At 32.5% G+C, this 19,806-nt stretch overlaps 1 protein-coding gene across 1 annotated transcript; it reads right to left on the reverse strand.

Moving 5' to 3' along the window:
* Window positions 1-9,402: 9,402 nt before the first annotated feature.
* LOC132730538 (uncharacterized) lies at window positions 9,403-15,779 on the reverse strand. The gene is made up of 8 exons (XM_060716493.1): window positions 15,674-15,779; window positions 14,129-14,174; window positions 13,432-13,532; window positions 12,402-12,470; window positions 10,980-11,076; window positions 10,579-10,689; window positions 9,834-10,005; window positions 9,403-9,468 (listed from the first exon to the last, which is right to left on the reverse strand). Exons 2-7 carry the CDS (start codon window positions 14,163-14,165, stop codon window positions 9,854-9,856), a joined length of 567 nt encoding a protein of 188 aa, XP_060572476.1. The 5' UTR covers window positions 14,166-14,174; window positions 15,674-15,779; the 3' UTR covers window positions 9,403-9,468; window positions 9,834-9,853.
* Between the last annotated feature and the right edge of the window lie 4,027 nt (window positions 15,780-19,806).

The raw sequence follows: 19,806 nt of genomic DNA on the forward strand, positions 1-19,806 counted from the left end.
CTTCCGCTGCAGACATTATCTAGTAACGTTTGCCGAGTGGAAAAGCCTCGATTAAGTTAGGTGCTTATGGCAACCTCGAAGAGCATAACGGTAACGCAAGCATCTTCAAATAGTGGTTTTAAAAACTTTTGCCGAAAGAACTTCAAAATTATTGGTAATTTTCTCCCTGTCCTATTATTGTTGGAGCATGCCAGGAATTAGTGTTACAAGTACCAAGCGAATGTACAATGTAACTATATTTTTTTTCTTTGGGCTTTCTGCCGTTTGATTAGATACAAATGATTGATAAATGGTCAAATATCATAAACAATCAAGTCAAATAAATAATAGCGGTTTTCTCAAATAAACTCTAAAATTCTTACTTAAGTGAGCAAGTAAACAATATTTTCACAGCCTAATAAAACACTCATTTAACCAATATAATATAACTATCTAGCCGCAAACCCAATAATTACCTATAGTCCATCAACTACCTCCCTATCCATGAAGCGAGGTTTCTATCGGATAGGAAGATAAGCTGCTGATAGGGATTTATAACAAAGTTCCAGCTAGAATATATAAAATATTTATATTGTTTTTTATATGTCTCGATTTTTAATACTTATACGTTACCAATTCCCTGATAGCGAGGCTTTCAGAAAATGTGGAGGTTTATAAGTACCCGGAGTCCAATGCAATTTTGCAAACTTTAATATAACGACACTATATCCATGAAGCGAGGCTTCAGTTGAAAATATTTACTTTGGCCAATTAATCTTTTATATGCTTCAATTAGATATAGCTCTATGTATGAAGCGAGGCTTCTGTTACATAAAAGAACCTGGTCCCGTTGAATTCCTCTGCAGACTATATTAATGTGTTTGGTTTATTTACCCTCGCCACCAGTATAAAACCATATGGGCGAGTATACTGAGTAATTTTTTTTATATTTTTTTTATTTTTGTTTTGATGCGTTTATTTAAGGTCGCCGCCGGAAAGCCCATATGGGCGACCGTACACTCAAGTCGGGCCATTCTAGAGCATCTCGCCGAGATTTTTCGTCGATTTTTTTCCAGCTTTATTGGTGGAGGAAGATCCCAGGTGCCCCTCCGGGCATTTATTATTTCAGGCACGAGCGGGCACCTGGGTAGAACCACCGACCTTCCGTTAGCCAGCTGGATGGCTTCCTCACATGAAAGAATCCGACCCGAGTGAGGATCGAACCTACAGTGGTGAGGGACCTGTGATCTCAAGTCAGCGACTTTAACCATTCGGGCACGGAGGCCTGTTAAATTTGCATTAGTGGCCGTATTTATACCTGCTGAGATTATCGCTCGAGCAAGACTTTATTTCATTGGCTGATTAGAATGATCATAATCATTGAGACGTTTATTACATTATACGATTTCAAACGTTCATTGAAAAGACTTATACCAAACGTATATTGTAAAGTACCGTAAACTAAAATACATTGTTGCAATATAAACAAATAACATTAGAGTTAAGTAACACTAAAGTCATTCAGTAAACGATACTATTTATTCAAAACAAGCAAATTATAAATATGTCTAATCGTTACATGAACTATTATCCCATTATTTGCATTATTAAGTATTATAAAGTTCCCACTTAAATTGACCTTCCTAAAACCTTGCCCATTACCATCAATCTTAATACTAGTATAAGATTCGCGAAGGAACTTTTCCTGAATGGGACTCTTAGCGCGTTCAAAAACAATTATTTAAGACGTAAAATTTGACTCATTCAAGTATATTGATAGCCTATGGTTTGGTTAAAACATATTTATTTAAGCTTAATTGCGAAACAAGTTCCTGCAACTTATATTAATCACTTTCGAATAACTTATGATAAAGAGTAGGCAAAATAATTGCATTCGCAACCTTATAAAAAATAGAATAAATAGACATAGACGCCGAGGCAATATCAACTTCCGGTAGGGTCCCATTTCACGATATCCTTATCCCGAAATTATTTAATTAATCCAGAAATTTGATTTTAAGTTAATTGAATATATTATCCGACGGGTGGGTTCAAGTTTGATATTAAATAAAACATGAAAGCGTCATATTTCAAACTAAAAATTAGTGTATAGAAGTGTTGAGTAATAGCGTAAATGCGTATATGTATGTAAAATAAATTCTGTCACTGAGCTCGCTATGAGACTTGCATTACTATATTTTCCAAATAACAAAGCGAGTTCTATACACTATTACTGTTTTATGGCACTATCAACAAAAATATGAATTTTGTTTAGGCATGAACCTGTATTTGAATCACTCTACCCTCAATGAATGAAATTCTTAAAACTTTTACTGGTGTAATTGTATACAAGTAAATGAGAGATTTTTGTTCATCTGGTTGTCCATCTAGTCCATCTCCTGTATCTGCCAAAGTCTGATCTCTGTTTCTCAGTGTAATGTAAAACTTTTTCTGTTTAGCAGGGTCTTTTAGTCTTGCTGTATTATTTTTTTTCAATGCTTTTTTGATTTCTTTGTGTTTTTTTCCGAAGATGGATTCTTACTTTTGCTGGTAAAAGATGATGATCACTAGCAAATTTGCTCCTCTGCAAACAACCACATTCTCAACATTCTGTTAATAATGATGTGATCTATTTGGTTACTGTCTCTGCTATTTGGTGATACTCATGTCTTTTTGTTTATTGTTTCTAAGTTGGAAAAGTGAAAAAGTGTTCCGCCAATGACACAGTTGTTTAATTCACATATAACTGCTACCCTTACTCCATCTTTAGTAATGGAACCACAGCCATAATTTCCCATAGATCATTCTCTTCACTCATTTGAGCAACCAACTTGGGCATTTAAATCTCCAATAATCAAAATTATGTCATGTACTGGCACTTTATCAATGGCTGTTTGAAGATGTTGGTAAAATTGTCAAATTGTTCTTCCTCTGCGTCGTTTGTAGGAGCATACTAGTAACAGACAAAGATTGATGATTTTGCATATCTGCCATTAAATCTTGCTTATTTTAGTCTTTCATTTATTAGAAGCCATTAAATAAGACTTTTCTTTACCTTAGGTGCCATGATGGTAGCTACATCTTCTCTATGGTTGTTTTCTTCTCTTCCTGAATATACTATAGTGTTTCCGGAGTTGGTTGTTATCATCCCATTTCCATTCCATCTGCTCTCACTTAAGTATTTGGATGTTGTATTTGCCTTGCGAGTATGTAATCATTAATACAGTTAAAATGATTGCCTTGCACGTATGATTTCGTTTGTTTTCTTTTTCTTTTAATGGACTCAAAAATGTGTTACTAATTAGTAACCATATATTATGCAAATGATTGCCTTGCGGTCATGTTATCACTAGTAAAGTTACAAATGATTGCCTTGCCAGTATACTATTACAGATACAAATGATTGCTTTGTGAGTATATAATCACTAGAACAGTTACAAATGGTTGTCTTGCAAGTATATAATCACTAAATTTTCAATTTCTCGTCATTATTTCTCCAACAGTATTACACATTCAACTCAAATGTGACGTATGGATACGTCAAAGGAATGCACAGGCCAAGTTCGAATTTGGTCATGGTTCAATGATGGTTTGCAGAGTAATGCCCCTTTCACTTTGAAAATAATATACAATTTTCAGTTTCTGTCCATTATCTCCCAAACAGTGTTACACATTCAACTCAAATTTGATATATGGATATGTCAAATAAAGTCACAGGTCAATTTCGAATTTGGTCATTGTTCAATGATTTTTGGCAGAGTTATGTCCCTTTCACTTCGAAAATAATATGAAATTTTCAGTTTCCCTTCATTATCTCCTCTAGGGTATTTCACATTCAACTCAAAATTGACATATGGATACGTCAACCAAATGGGCATGTCAAGATTAAATTTTGTCATGGTTCTTGGCAGAGTTATGCCCCGTTTACTTTAAAAAAGAGGAAATTTTCATTTCCCATTCATTATCTCCCCAACAGCTGTACATATTCAAATCAAATTAAAGATATGGATATGGATATGTCATAAGAATACTTTGGTCGATTTCGAATTTGGTCATGGTTTGATGATATCTGACACAGTTATATCTCTTTAACTTTGAAACAGATCAGAATTTTTTAGTTTCCGTTCATTTTCTCTCCCAATGGTTGTACACATTCATCTCAAATTTGATATCTTAGGAATAAGCAGTTCAAGTTTAAATTTGGTCGTGGTTCAATGATTTAGGACAAAGTTATCCCTCTTGAATGTTGGAAAAATTTTGAATTTTCAGTTTCAGTACTTTTGTTGAAATGTATATAGCCATTACTTTGGCTACAAATATGCAATATGCAATTTACAACACTGAATAGTTTCAGTGCATTGAGCTCTGTATAAAAATGGCTTATGTAAAACTGGAATAGTTTTAAGGGCTTTGAACTTGAAATGAAAAAAAAGTGTGCAAACAAATTTGGAACTTAATATCATAACATCTGAAATTTGGCTGCATGCAGGGGCATTCGTGGCGTGAAGACTCATTTCTAGTTTATTTAAATTTAAGACATGAGTTTTGAACATGAAAGGGGTTCATTGAAAGAGTCCCACTGAGGCCCAAAACCAAGGAAATTTGAAAATCGTATAACTAGATCAATTTGAACACTTAAAGGCAGACACAGGCAAAAGTTTCAATTTTCTTCGTTTTGAGATTTTCATTCATCTTTCTCTAAATGTCCTCAAAATTAATAAAATAGGCAGTCATAGGAACAAAATTTTATAAAGAATAAAATTCTGGTTTCCTAACTTGACCCGCGTGGGTCAGGGTAGAGCATAAAGAATTCACAGAAATTGCCACAGTGAACTATGGAAACATTAAAGAACATATCATCATATCAAATGAATGACTTAGACTTGTTTCAATTAATTCAATGTTCACAAAATATGTTATTGTAACTGCCAGGGTTTGTTCAAGTCATATGGCTTGATTAAAAAAATCGGTGATTATGTCAGCGGTAAATTTCGTTATCCATCCACCTTATTCATTATCCCTCATGTACAGACACAATCAAACCGAGTCTGCAATTCTTATGTTATTTTGTTGTGATTAATGCTTCCGAGGGTTCACTTTGTTTCCAGAATTTTTTTTTTCGTTCATTACATCTAGATATATTTACGCTTCAAACCCAAAATAAATAGAATTTAAACAGAATTTCATGCTTGGACTTTAGAAAATGTCATTTTAGCGTGATTTGAGTACATTAAATCATTGTGATATTTTTGTCATTTATTTGCCTGAGTATCCCTTTAAAACATAATAATAACGTTAAAGGAATAAATTCATGTTTATACACGAGTTATTGGAATAAATCAACATAAAATGGTAAACAAGTTCTCAGAACAATTCTAGTCCTGTACTAAAGTGAAGTCCACTTGAGGTTAAATATTGTGAAATGTAAAATTTACTTTATTATTGTTATAGTAATAGCTGCCCAGTAGAAATACAGCTATAGACCAATGGAAACTTGTTGAAAGAAATTGGATGACGATAAGTTAAGTAAATAATGACATTAAAATTATTGTATGGTTTGAAAAAAGATATTCTTTCATCATATAATTGTCAATCGCTGTTGCCTTAAATACGTTTTCTTGGAATAATCTTCATTTCTGCGAATCGCTTTTATTTTTCTTATAAGGGAATGTTGACAATATGTTTGTCTTTGATGTAGCTTTTACAAATTCATAATTGTATACTGTTTGTTTTTTTGGCTTTGAACATCCGGATATAAATTAAATAAGTTCATCTAAATTGAGACAAATTTAGTTCATAATAAACTTGTTGCCTTGATTCACCTTTCTTTTAGGTTTATTTGCTCTGATAAAATGTTTTGATGACATGATTGTAAATATTTATGTTCATCTTCTTTCATACACTTATATATATACAAGGGATGTATGTATTGCTAAATCTATCTGCAGACTTCAAATTTCGAGAGAGCTCAAAAGTGCTCATTTCATGCTCTCGAAGTACACCCCATGGCTAGAAATGCAAAATTTCATCTGATGTACCCACATCTTGAAGGCGTCACGATACGCTGATTTGGGCACTGTAATAAGGTACTGATGAATGGCAGATCCAAGTGCTTGTCGGGACTTGTATTTCAAGGAAGCATTTCAATTTCGGAAACAGAAAGAAACAAGTTTGCTTCTTTAAAAAGAAGCATGCGAGAGGTATTTTTGCTGCTGTAGAAGATTTGTTTAATTCGAAAATATTTGGGGATATTATATGGCATAAAAGACACAATGAATGGTTATAAATTACAATTATAAAACAAAATAGAATTTATTATATATATTGCAATTAAAGTTTGTTTTACACTTCATCTTTTTTAATGTTTTAAAATATTATATGCCGGAGTAATAGACTTTTTTTTCTTGGCGCATTAGGGATACTTTTTCTACAAATAAAATGTAAAATTACTTAATGTAAATTAAATGATATATATCATTTAAAATTTGTATTTTAAATTCAGTTCCCTTTGTAGAAAAAGTATATAATTATATATTAAAAGTAGTATCAAAATAAAAGTTTCTAGTAAAGTTCAATAAGCAAGTTTTCGGTCACTGTTTTGTTAAATATAATGAAGCATTTCCTCTACATTTTCCAAAACGGGTATAAAGTATGATAATCAAACAATTTTAGTCCTGGGTTTGCATAAAAAATGTTAATATAATTTGATTGGAATAAACAGTATATACTGTTATATACTGTTATACTGTTATATACTGTTTATTGGAATAAACAGTTTATAAAGTTGCATGCCTCCAACCACAATATTAGAAGAAAATCAAACTTGAGGTTGAATTTGTGCCATTTGCGCAAAAAAATCTCCCTTTGCGTTATTAAGACATACCGGTTCAATACACGGTTCACTCGGTCATATAATATATTTTTTTGTTGTTTGTTTCATTGTACGCCTTTTCCCAACAGTATTTTAGTCATATAGGCGGGTAGTTTCCTAACCATGGATAGTTACACCAGTACTAGACAACCTTCCTCCACGCTAAACTAACAAAAAAAGCATCTCTCGGGGATCGAACCCACGCCAGAGAGTTAACTTGATAAAAAGTCATAAACTCTAACCCCTCGACCACGGAGGCGGTATATAATGTACATGTTGATATTGTAGCTATAATGTTTACTGTAACTATTTATCAGAACATGAAATAGTATAGAAAACAATACGGTAACCGATTTATACAATTTAAAAGATTCAACGGAATGAAACATCAACGTAGTGTTAAGTAACGTAAATAAATGATATTTTCCGATTTTTCTATGTACCGACTTGCTCACTTCGATGTTAATTTTTCGTTTAAGTTAAGTCGTATTTTGAAAAGGGGCATGCGCAAAACAATTTTTGTAGACTGCTCCTAATGATTTTACGCTTAAAATGAGATTCATCACTGCAATAAGATACGCAAAAATGATTTAGATTTAGATTTTATTCCAAATACATGTGGGTATTATACCCATGAGCACACAGCATATATACAAACATACATACATACATACATACATACATAAACATAATATCAAGGTCATTAAACATATACAACATATATTTAACATTTACTGTATATTTGAGTCATAAGTTTGCTTTAATATGAACAGAATAACATATTACAGCAAGGTTTAAATGAAGCACAGGTTTTGCATAATGGTATCAATTAAGTTACATTACATTTACCTTCCTAGGTACTATAATTTACGAATATTCAACATTTGTTCTTAATTCAAACATTTTAAAGATAAACATTGATAATTTTCTTATACCATTTTCATTTTGAGATGTTAACAATTCAATAAATTTTGGTATATTTGTTTTTTTCCAATAATATTTATCTATGAGCTGTTTTCTCAGAACATTGTATTGTGGACATTCTAATAATACATGAAATTCATCTTCTAGTTTTAAGCAAATACTACATTTTCTTTCATTATAAGGAATTGCTTCAGGTTTATGCCATCTACCAGTTTCTACTTTTAATCTATGCGAAGAAGTCCTGAAACGTGATAAAGATTTCCTAAATTTTTCAATATTAACCATTGACAAATATGACTTAAAACCAAAATCACAAAATAATACATAACTTCTTGCTCTTAGTTGCATACCAATTTTGTATAAATGTATCTGTTCATCTTTGTTTTACTACTGCTACAAATAAATTTATATCACCAACGCCCTGATTAATCCATACTTCATTGAAACCTAAAGATTGTAACAAAATCGTAACAGACTTAGCCCAGGACTTTGAATTCGGTTAAAGTTCTAAATTTCTACACATAAGATCATATACAATTTTGACATATTTTGTACTACTTAACTGAACAACTTTTAACCAGTATTATATAACATTAATAGCTCTCATTATTTTTAAAGATGTCCTTCCAAGTTCACCATAGATAAAATTGTTTTGTGTTTGTCTTTTAACTCCTAACAACTTCTTACAATACTTTAAATGAATATTTTCTAATACATGACTATCAAGTAAACCCCATATTTGTGATCCATAGTTAAAAATTGGTAAAATAAGTTTATCAAATAAATCCAGTTTATGTTTAACTGACATACAAGGGAATCTTATCAGCTCTTTTTCAAGTTTATACAACGCCTTCAATGCTTGTCCAGAGAGTATTTCAAAAGTCATATTAAAAGATCCACCGACAGAAAAAACAATGCCTAGATATGTAAACTTTTTAACTATTTCAGTTGACTGACCTTTATAATAAAAATTCAAATTCTGTCTAAGTCTACCCCCCTTTTTAAAAATCAAAACCTTTGTCTTTGTACAGTTAACACTTAATTTCCACCTATCACAATATATTTCTAATAATCTTAATCCTTTTTGTAAGCCCTCCTCTGTTTCAGACATAATCATATGGATGCCGCCAGCCGCACAGTCAGTCTGAACACTATGGAGAGGTCTGATGACCTCTCCAATCACATGGGGCAAGGTCTGGAGGATACGGGGGTGAGGCAAAACAGTTACTTTTTCTTTTTACAAAAACGCCAAAACTATTGCGGAGGTATGAGCGGGGTCATGTACAGGACGGATATGCTTAAAACCAGTGACAGGGCGTCGTTTCTTATAATACTTTCTCAGTTTCTTAAGCACTTCGTCTTTGTAGTACTTTCCAGTGATACTTTTGCCCTTTTTCACCAGCACAATTATTGCGACACCTTCAGAAAGGAAGAAAATTGCATACAAAACCTTCCTTGCACTTGCAGACCGTTTGGCAATTATTGGGCGTTTGTTGTGATAAGTGGCTCAGATTTTGCTGCAAACTTTCTGTTGGGCTTAAAATAATGGCACAAGTTTCATCACCTGTGACGACATTGGCAAACTAATGGGTTTTTTTGTCATATAAATAAATTAAAAAAAAAAACCCTGATATTTTCCGTATTTTATTGATAATAGAAAGGACAAAACTTTCTGTCTGTGTTTTTCCCATTGCCTGAAAAGTAGGATGATACATCTTCTTAATAAACATACTTATAATAGTATGATCATCAGACACAGTTGACATGTATGACTCTTCAATGACTACCTGTATTCTACCAACTCATGACTTTCTTTAAAATCCTAAAAATGTTTTTTGAAGTAGGTAAAATATTTTATGATTATATCAGTTTAACGATCATACACTAAATTTCAGAATAAAGCTTTATTATATACATACACGTATATTAAAAGAGATTATTGTCGTAACTTTTCATGGTGTTCTTTTTCCAAATGATTAAACCGAGGTCTTTCAATTTTTTTTCATTTTTCAAAATATAATTAAATAAAAAAAAGAAGAAAAATCATAAGCAAATTTACATTTAATTTTATCTTGACAATTATGTACAAAATCCACATGTTTTTTGACATCGTTTCTGTGCAAGAGCGTAGCCAGCACCAGCATTAGGATTACAATATCCAAAATAGGTCATATCTGCACATGTAAATGTTGGGTCATCATGGTCCGCACATATTGTAGTTGTATTTACCACTAAAATTTAACAAAACAAATAAAGATTTCGTAAAATATGTAACATCAACATGATTTTAATCATAATGGTGGATAATTTACATTGTAATCGGATTTGTACTATCGTATTGCACTTACTGTCCATTTATTGAAGTAATTGTCGGTGCATATTTATTCCGAAGTGTATTGAAATCATGGATTAGAAACAACATGTCTATATGAGCATTTACATTATACATTATACAAGTGTGAATTGAGCATATTTAAGTCTTTCAAAAATATTTTATTGCAAAAGGTAAAATTCATTATAATTATAGAAGATTGTTCTATGAGGTTATATTCTAGAACTCCACATCAAACATAGAAATACAGAAAATTAATCTGGAAACCACTGTTTATACTAATTCACACCATACAAACAAAGAAAATATATGATAAGAACGAACTTGCCAGCTTATATAATGTATATAATATCAAGAAGTCGTTTTCTTCTAAATTTATTTCTAAATAATGTAGTGAATCAAAATTAATCCAACATGATGCCTGAAAATGAACGTAACATTGGCTGTGTTATCATAAATATAAAACGTTTACTCGTATTAGTTGTTGCTGAAGGATTTGATGCATGTGATGTTATCATAGATAAAGTTGATGCTGTTGTTGATGCAGGAGCCACTGTTGTAGTTGCTGGTCCCCTATAATAGGCTGCAATTAAAGTTAACATATTGACAAGACTTTCATTGCTTCATATTTAACACTATATGAAACTTCTAAATGTTTGTGATAAGAAGAAAATAACACATTTGTTAATAAAGCAAGACTCTCGCTCAAAATTGACAGACAAACGAAGACTTCTGTCACACGGGACTTTGCACACTTTTATAACTACAATATTCTCTTTGGTTTAATACCAATAAGAAAGTTGTGGGTGAAAAACAAAAAACAAAAAAACAAAAAAATCGCTTCACTATTAAGCTGTATAATGTAGAACTTACGACATAATGACTTCTCGCAGCCGGTATATGCACAACACTGCTTGCATACGATAGGACCATATTCATTAAAATGATTGTGAGGATGACCAGAACACTCCTGTAGATAATAACAAAATACTTATATTAGATTTTGAAGTACTTTATATCGGACTGTATCAATATGTCCAACCAAGTTACAGTTTAATACTTTCACAGACCTGACTCAAAATAGGTTAAGTGGGAAAGAGCAGGACAGAACATTGTTAATCAATCATGAAAGACTGAATGATTTTAGCAATTTTAGTAAAGGATCATTTCTGTAGAGTTTTATTTGAATTTAACTAGCAAGTTAGGAAGAAATATCATTTCAAGATGATTTCTGTTTTTTATTTATGGTGAACATTTTGTTCTTTAGATTAGAACCAGCTTAGCAATGTTTGTAAACGACAACCTATGGATCATTACTGTACAGTTTATAACAAACTAATAATTAGTTCAAAGTTTTTTTCTATATTACGCTCCGCTGGACATCTTGTAAAGCAGCAGACCAGATCCATTTGAGCAATATCTGCAGATGGCCACATAAGGATCATCATTCTTGTATAGTTTCATCAAAATTTAAGTAGTTGAGAAGATGTCGTTTAAAAGTGTTTTTTTTTTCTTTTTCATTTTAAGCTCATCATATCATCTTGTTCAGCGGCAGTTTTTGTGAGGACCACTTACGGATCATTTCCATTAATGTCATCACTATTGGCCAAGCGACTTAGGCGAAATTGTCATTCAAAGCTAATTTCTTTTTTAAGCTCTGGCGGCTATCTTGATCATAAGGTCTAGGCAAGTGTTGTAAAAACTTTCTAATAAGTATTATTCCACAAGTTCATTAAAATCTGCCAAGTGGTTGACGTGCGAATATCGTTTTCAGGTTTGTTTCTATTTTAGCTTTGTTCCGGAAACGACTATTAGAGCAATTTCAGTAAATTATCATCCCTGTGTAGTTTCATAACTATTAGTCAAGTGACTGAGGAGGAAATATCTTTTAAGGCTGCTTATTTTTTTTTGTTTTGTTTTATTTGGAGGCCATTTTTAACAACAGACCATTGTTCATTTGATGATAACTTGTTACCTAATGCTTATTACTGCGTAAAGTTTATCAAAATCTACAGAGTGATTGTGGAGATGAATTGTTTGATTTTCTCTTACAGCTTTTTTGTTCAACGGTCTGAAACCATTTGAGTTATTGTTATAGAGGACCACACAATGGGCTCAATCACTGTTGCCCGAGCTTTTTAGGGGGAGATGTTAAAAACAGATGACAGACGCCTGACAAGTGACTATTACAATAGATCACCTTGGGAACCTTGTGCTGGAAAGAACATGAAAGTAAATAGTTCTTTCTTTTCTCACTTAAAAAGATGAACACTTAAAAGTATGATTTCAACTTACTTTTTCATCTCCGCATCCAAATCTGAACCAATTCACACCATTAAGCTGATGCACCTCTACAAAGCAATACTGTAAGAAAGAATGTAAGCGAAAAATTAAGGTTTTACATCGTATTTATTTTAAGTTTTGTGTGCAATATAATTTAATGAATTGATGTGTTACATATAAAAAAGTTGCGCCAAAACCATAATGAATTTAAAGTGATCGAAAATGACAGATAACAAGCGCCTTGATCAGAAACAACGATTTTTAGCTCACCTGTCACAAAGTCATGGCAGCCAAAAGAAAAAACTTTAAAAATCTTCTTTTAAAGAACCCAAAGAGCTAGAGCTAAGATATTTAGCATGAAACATGTTCTAATAAAAGCCCTGGGGTCAAAATTGGCCCTGCCCCGGGGGTCATTGATTTTCCTTATATGTGTATGGCAAAAACTTAAAAATCTTCTTTGAAAAAAACCAAATAGCTAGAGTTTTGATATAAAGAATGAAACATCTTCTAGTAAGTGTCTACAAAGTTTGTTTAAATAAAATCCCTGGGGTTAAAACTGGCCCTGCCCCAGAGGTGTCATTGTTTTTTTTACTATATGTGTATCTTCTTTTAAAAAAACCAATGAGCTAGAGGTTATATTTTAAGCAGGAAACATCTTTTTGTTGGTGTCTACCAAGTTTGTCCAAATAAAAGCCCTTGGGTTTAAATTGGCCCTGCCAAAGGGGGGGGGGGGCGAAGGTTATTGTTTTTCATTATATGTGTGTAGTAAAAACTTAACATCATGAAACATCTTCTAATGGGTGTCTTCCAAGTTTGCTCAAATTAAAGCATTGGGGTATAAACTGGCCTCGCTCCGGGGGCCTATATACAGGTGAGCGACCTCAGGGCCATCATGGCCCTCCTGTTATTTTTACTCTCACAATTAATGTTAATCTAAATTATTATTATAATCTATTTAAATATGATATATTTCTTTTTGGCAAAATGTGTACGACAAATTGCCAAATTTGAATAAATTTTGTTTTAAAATCAATATTATTACCCCTTGACAATGGTGATAATGTGTGCATCTATTTGGATGTAAGACAGGGTTACATGATAGACACGATCTAGAATTCCCAGGTGCCGGAACAACCTGAAACACTGCAATAACAAAAATCTTATTCGTGATGATAACCAATGAATTACTACTTATGACTGACTACACAGTTATCTTCTTTGGGGTAAAACAGAATTGTAACACAAATACACAAATCTTTAAAAAAAGAGTTGTTTATAATATCCGAAATGACAATTGTAGATATGTTTCCCATAATGTCGAGATGTCGTGTTTCTATAAAATTTTCGATTATTATTTAGATGATTTAGACATTTATATTGAACATAGTAATTATGCATTTATACGTTGATATTTTGTTAGGTTATCACTTGTATACATATGTGACGTTAAATTGATAGTTTACGTCACGTTTATTTCTGATGTGACATAAAGTCATATCATATTCTGATTGTATGCAAATATTGAATAGATTCAATTTTAACGTGACATGTACGTCTAACACGGTATATATTGCAAATAAAGACTGTTTAAAGCAATGAATGTAAATTACACCTTTTCACTCATTGTTCAAATATTTAAAAAAAAATTTTAGCTCTTGAAAAAACAAACAAAACAAAAACTGACACAAGATATAATGATAAAAAATAAAAACAAAAAAAAAAGACATTAAAAAACTTACAGCAGAATAGCATGAATACTACTACACAAAGCGCCATCTTGCTTAGCTGAAAGTCAAGTTGTAACAAATTAAATGATAAGCTAGCCTACTGATCACGTAAAATCGCGCCATCTTGCACGGACAATTCTAAAACAGGGAATGCACAGCAATTATGGTTCTACCCAGTGTAAAATCTGACGAATGGTAATAAAATTATATATTACATTTGGATAAACTTATGATTTTCAAATACAGCTCTAAAATCGCATTTTCTGATTGAATTATTGGTATGATTAAAAGAAATGACAATATTATATGTGTTAAACTGAAGTTGAGCGTGTATGTTATATGTTCATCAGTTATATACGTATATATACTGGTATAATATTATAATAGCATATAATATATAGCACTGATTATAAAGTTGATAAAGTGTTTAATTTAATAAAACCACCAGTTGCCTACTGATTATTACGGTAGAGTAGTAGTGCCAAGTGTATGTCTTTTACTTGAAATTTCGAGTTACTTATCTCGACTTATTAACTCGAAATTTCGACTAAGTAACTCGAAATTTCGAATTAATAAAAAAAACACACCTGACACTAATGCTCCTCCGTAGATTATACATTCAGTACAAACGATATATTAATTTTCGATGTCCATCTAAACAATAGTGTAATTATATTTCAAAACTCAGAATTTTAAACATTTTTCCCAACATAAATATAAAAAAATGTGAATTCTTGCATATACACGGTATACTTAGGTATACAATAACGGAAAAGAACGAATATAATCACGTGAGCGTCCCTCCTTGCTTCATTTTTTTTATGCAATGACGGCCCCGTTTATAAGAACATAATTTTCAAATGACATCACACTAGCAAGTGTAAAGAATGTTTTTCCTTATAAAAACGATAGAAAACGTAACGTGGAATTACTGAATTCTACTTTTGCTTTGCTGCAAGAATAGCGCATCTTTTTCGTGCATTAACATCTGTAGAAGCCCTGGACTTTAATATTAAATAACTCGTCCTGTGGACTCGGGCTTTGAACGAGTTTCCGTACATCTGCGGACAAATATTCATCGTCTACGGAAGTCCTGAAGGGACATATTTATCATTTAAAGATTATTACTTATGACATTATTTCTAATCTTTGAGACGATGAGAGAGAATATTAGTTACAAAACGGAATCTATGGAAGAATATTTATTACTTATTATATATATCTCATTTCAGTTGAATATATCATACATGTGTTACATGTAATAAATACATAGGTGATAAATAATAGGTAATATATATGTTCTTCTAGAGCATCCGTATGCATACCCTCTCATGTTCTCCTCATCGTCTCAATGTAAACAATTTCCCGCCAAAAATAGCGCGGTTTAATATTGAATATAAGTAATTAATGTCATAAGTTATAAACAATAGGTAATAAGTAATTATTTTTAAATAATAAATGTCCCTCCAGGGCTTCCGTAACAAATACTTATTTTGAATAGAAAAGAATTAAAAGGGAAAAAAAATGAAAATCAAAAAATAATCAAAAAAGTCTTACTGTTAAATATTCAGCCACATTAAATGTTTGGAAATTAAAAATAGTTTAAGGAAAGATAAGGGGTCATGGCCTTCCTTTGGCTAATTTGAACTCATCATAGTTTGTTGAAAGTAATTAACCTTTAACCAGTGTGGTGTCCGTGTAGATGTAAACGTCCCCGTTGACTTATATCTGTTTATAACATCAACAGGTTATGAAAATCTAGCAGGAAGTAAAACACATGTTGTTTCACAGTGTTAGTCTTTATCAGCTTTTGTTTAACCTTCCAGGTCAGAGCAATAGTTTGTCAGGTCACGTGTCATCCTTACATATTCAACAGTTTACTTTGTGTGAACCATCTAAAATAAACAAACCAGCATATATAAAGAGAGAAAAAATAAAGTCATACACTTTATGCGTATTTTATTTTGACTACATTTTACATAGTAACTATTACAATAAGATCTGTCATTTATCAACTGTAATTGTCATTTATCAGACAGCCAGGTAGGCTGTAATTGTTATTTTATCAGACAGCAAGGTAGGCTGTAATTGTTATTTATCAGACAGCCAGGTAGGCTGTAATTGTTATTTATCAGACAACCAGGTAGGCTGTATTTGTTATTTTATCAGACAGCCAGGTAGGCTGTAATTGTTATTTATCAGACAGCCAGGTAGGCTGTAATTGTCATTTATCAGACAGCCAGGTAGGCTGTAATTGTCATTTATCAGACAGCCATGTAGGCTGTAATTGTTATTTTATCAGACAGCCAGGTAGGCTGTAATTGTTATTTTATCAGACAACCAGGTAGGCTGTAATTGTCATTTATCAGACAGCCAGGTAGGCTGTTATTGATATTTTATCAGACAGCCAGGTAGACTGTAATTGTTATTTATCAGACAGCCAGGTAGGCTGTAATTGTCATTTATCAGACAGCCAGGTAGGCTGTAATTGTTATTTATCAGACAACCAGGTAGGCTGTAATTGTTATTTTATCAGACAACCAGGTAGGCTGTAATTGTTATTAATCAGACAGCCAGGTAGGCTGTAATTGTTATGTTATCAGACAGCCAGGTAGGCTGTAATTGTTATTTTATCAGACAGCCAGGTAGGCTGTAATTGTTATTTATCAGACAGCCAGGTAGGCTGCAATTGTTATGTTATCAGACAGCCAGGTAGGCTGTAATTGTTATTTTATCAGACAGCCAGGTAGGGTGTAATTGTTATTTATCAGACAGCCAGGTAGGCTGTAATTGTTATGTTATCAAACAGCCAGGTAGGCTGTAATTGTTATTTTATCAGACAGCCAGGTAGGCTGTAATTGTTATTTTTGTGTCCTGTTACAAATTTCGAAAAATTTCTTGTTTACCTTCACTTGCTTCTTTTGGATATACATGTAGTTATTTAGTATTGTGTATGTAAATGTAAATACAACTTCTTTCTTGTACATTTTTGAAAAAAATATTTCACATTAAGCACTTCTTACTTCCGATGATATGTACCTAATTTGCTTAAAATCTGCTTGTAAAATATTACTTAATTTGCCATTCCTATAAACAAGAAAAAAGTTCATTTCTGAGGCATAATTAGTCTTTAAGCATTTACAGAAATGTACATACTGGATGTTCTTTTTAGAATCTGAGTAGCATTTTTTATTAACAATGTCTTTAACTAGTATACACTACTCGAAATATCCAAATATGAAATACACGATGTGAAAAAATGAATATATATACGAAAGTGCAATAAAGCTGGTTTAAACATATTTATTTAAGCTCGATTTTGAAACAAGTTCTTGCAACTTATATGAATCACTTTCGAGTCCGCTTCCTGGAACCAACCAGTACTAGTGTCAAATGAAGAATCATGGTCGTGACCCGAGTAGGGCTCGAACTCATTATCAATGGGTTGAGAGGCATACACCTAAACCACCAGTCCACCGCTCCCCTTTAAAACAAATTCATTCAAAGGGAAAAAAAGAACAACAGCAATTTTATGATACACAAAAACAAAATAAAGCAACAGATTGAAATAATTTGAATAAATCAATTTTGCCTGATGGCCTTGACCCCAGTGATGTCCTTGATATAACAGTGTGGGGTTGTAAAGCTCTACTGTGTCTATATTCTATATATGTATTTCAAATTTGATAAAGGTTTACTAGGTGATGTTCAACATGAAATACATGAACTCTATCTAGCCTTTATGATAACAATTGAAACGAATTTCTTATCTTCATGTTTATAATTTTTCATGCAGGTTTTCATCAATGATTAAATTGAACTACACTGTATAGCTACACTTATAAAATTAAATATTGTATACCAGATTTGATCTTATTTAAACCTAATCACACACTGAAGTTTTACAACTAAGAAGAAGAGGCTCATTCTTGCTTATTGTAGTGGTAAATTTGATTGTATATAAATAAGTAACCTACAAAATATTATACTAGTACTTCAAATATTTCAAATCCAAAAATAACCAAAATAAAAAATTGTGTTTTTAACTAGTACAATCTAAACTCTGCACGCTGTAGAGTTGGTAGCAAATAGTTTTTACAAGTTCACTTCATAAATTTATCACACACCCGTGCCGATTTTGCGACTCCGTAAATATGGTATTGCACGGCCGTGCATATATTTTGACGTGACGTCATTAGTGTTATACAAACATAGTGTAAAGAGCGCTAAATGTTAGCGTTATACTATAGGCGCATCAATGAAAAATGGCTCTCATTTAACTTTAAACGGTCTTTATTTTGGGTATGTGATAAATAGAATATTAAATTCGTGTAAGTTCCATACTGGTGTAAGTTCCATACTGAATTTATTGCACTTGTTAAATAAAATGACATTATGCTCGCCAGAGGCTCGCATTAAATAATTTTATTCAACTCGTGCAATATCCTCTATGTAAGTGATTTGAGTTACCCCCTCTCTCCTTTAAAGCAGGGTAACGCTCTCAGTAGGGTCGACCAGGATATGATACATGTCGAATATTTATACTTAACGCATTATAGTTTTTCCCCCTATTTTACACAAGAACACTGAAAAGTCTACAATGTAGGAATAAAATTTGGTGGTCACGAGGTACAATTCAAAAGCAATTATGATTGGTTGTTAATAAACTGATAGTTTTACCATTAAAAGCATTTTCAAACTTTTTATACTTAAAGTGTCTGGTCATGTCCTCACGCTGATATTTTGAAGGGCAAATTATTGTCATCTTAACTATTGTAAACTCCGGGTTTGATAACTGGATACGTTCAGTTAGATATAAATGAGCATTTTGAAACGCAGATTTCAACATTTTGAAAGAAGGTGACCTACAAATGCTCGATAATTCAGCTGGCAAACTATTCTTTCAACATTAAGATTGCTCACCGCCCTTTTTATTCTTTTAAAGTACAATTTTTCAATTCCTTTATTAGGGCTTTGGTTAAAATAATGTGTGTATTGCGTAACACATTTACTCGCCGCTTTCTCTGACTGTTATTTCCATAATACGTAGCCAATCAAATATGCCGTTTCGATGTAAAGTCATTTAAGCAAATTGACCTTGAAGGAGATTCACAAATAGACTTCAATCTTCCCCTCGGTACGTGCACATGGACAAGGCAGATGATTTAAGAACCACTTATACCTGTAAGATGGTAAGTTTGCTTGCTTTCTTCAACTCAGGGTTACCTTATACTTAGTCTGCATAAAGTCAACTGCCGATGTCCTGACTAAAGCCGGGGATGTGGCCCTAATATGTTGCAATGACGAAGAGGAAAGTGTGCTAGGATATGTGAGCCCGTAGCATTGATTTACGTCTTTAAAGGCAGGCCCTTTGCTGGACAAATCTTCTCCTCTTTCATTTTGTTCAGGTTGCTTTACATTTAGGTTTTCATTGGCCGCTGTACTTTGGCACAAAATTCATATCTGTGACTATAACTCCGTAAAGAAATGGCATGGATGAGAATTACCACAACTTGGTATTTCAAAATAACCTTTTCAATGCATGACTGGTAACTGGTACGTACTTGAAGGCGAATTTTTATCCTTAACGGGCGGATGGACGTAAATCAATCAATCAATCTATCCGTCCGTCCGTATGTACGTACGTACATCATACATACACAATATGTTCAAGTCAAGCGGAGAAACAC

Source organism: Ruditapes philippinarum, unplaced genomic scaffold (genome assembly GCF_026571515.1).
Source record: "Ruditapes philippinarum isolate M1 unplaced genomic scaffold, ASM2657151v2 ctg185_1_1_1_1, whole genome shotgun sequence".
Taxonomy (NCBI): Eukaryota; Metazoa; Mollusca; class Bivalvia; order Venerida; family Veneridae; genus Ruditapes; species Ruditapes philippinarum.

Coding starts and splice junctions, on each gene's coding strand:
- LOC132730538 (XM_060716493.1), bottom strand. CDS start 14,165: ATGGCGCTTTGTGTAGTAGTATTCATGCTATTCTGCT. Junction 12,471..13,431: donor ATTATCACCATTGTCAAGGG/GTAATAATATTG, acceptor TCTTTCTTACAG/TATTGCTTTGTAGAGGTGCA. Junction 10,006..10,578: donor TTCAGCAACAACTAATACGA/GTAAACGTTTTA, acceptor GTTAAATTTTAG/TGGTAAATACAACTACAATA.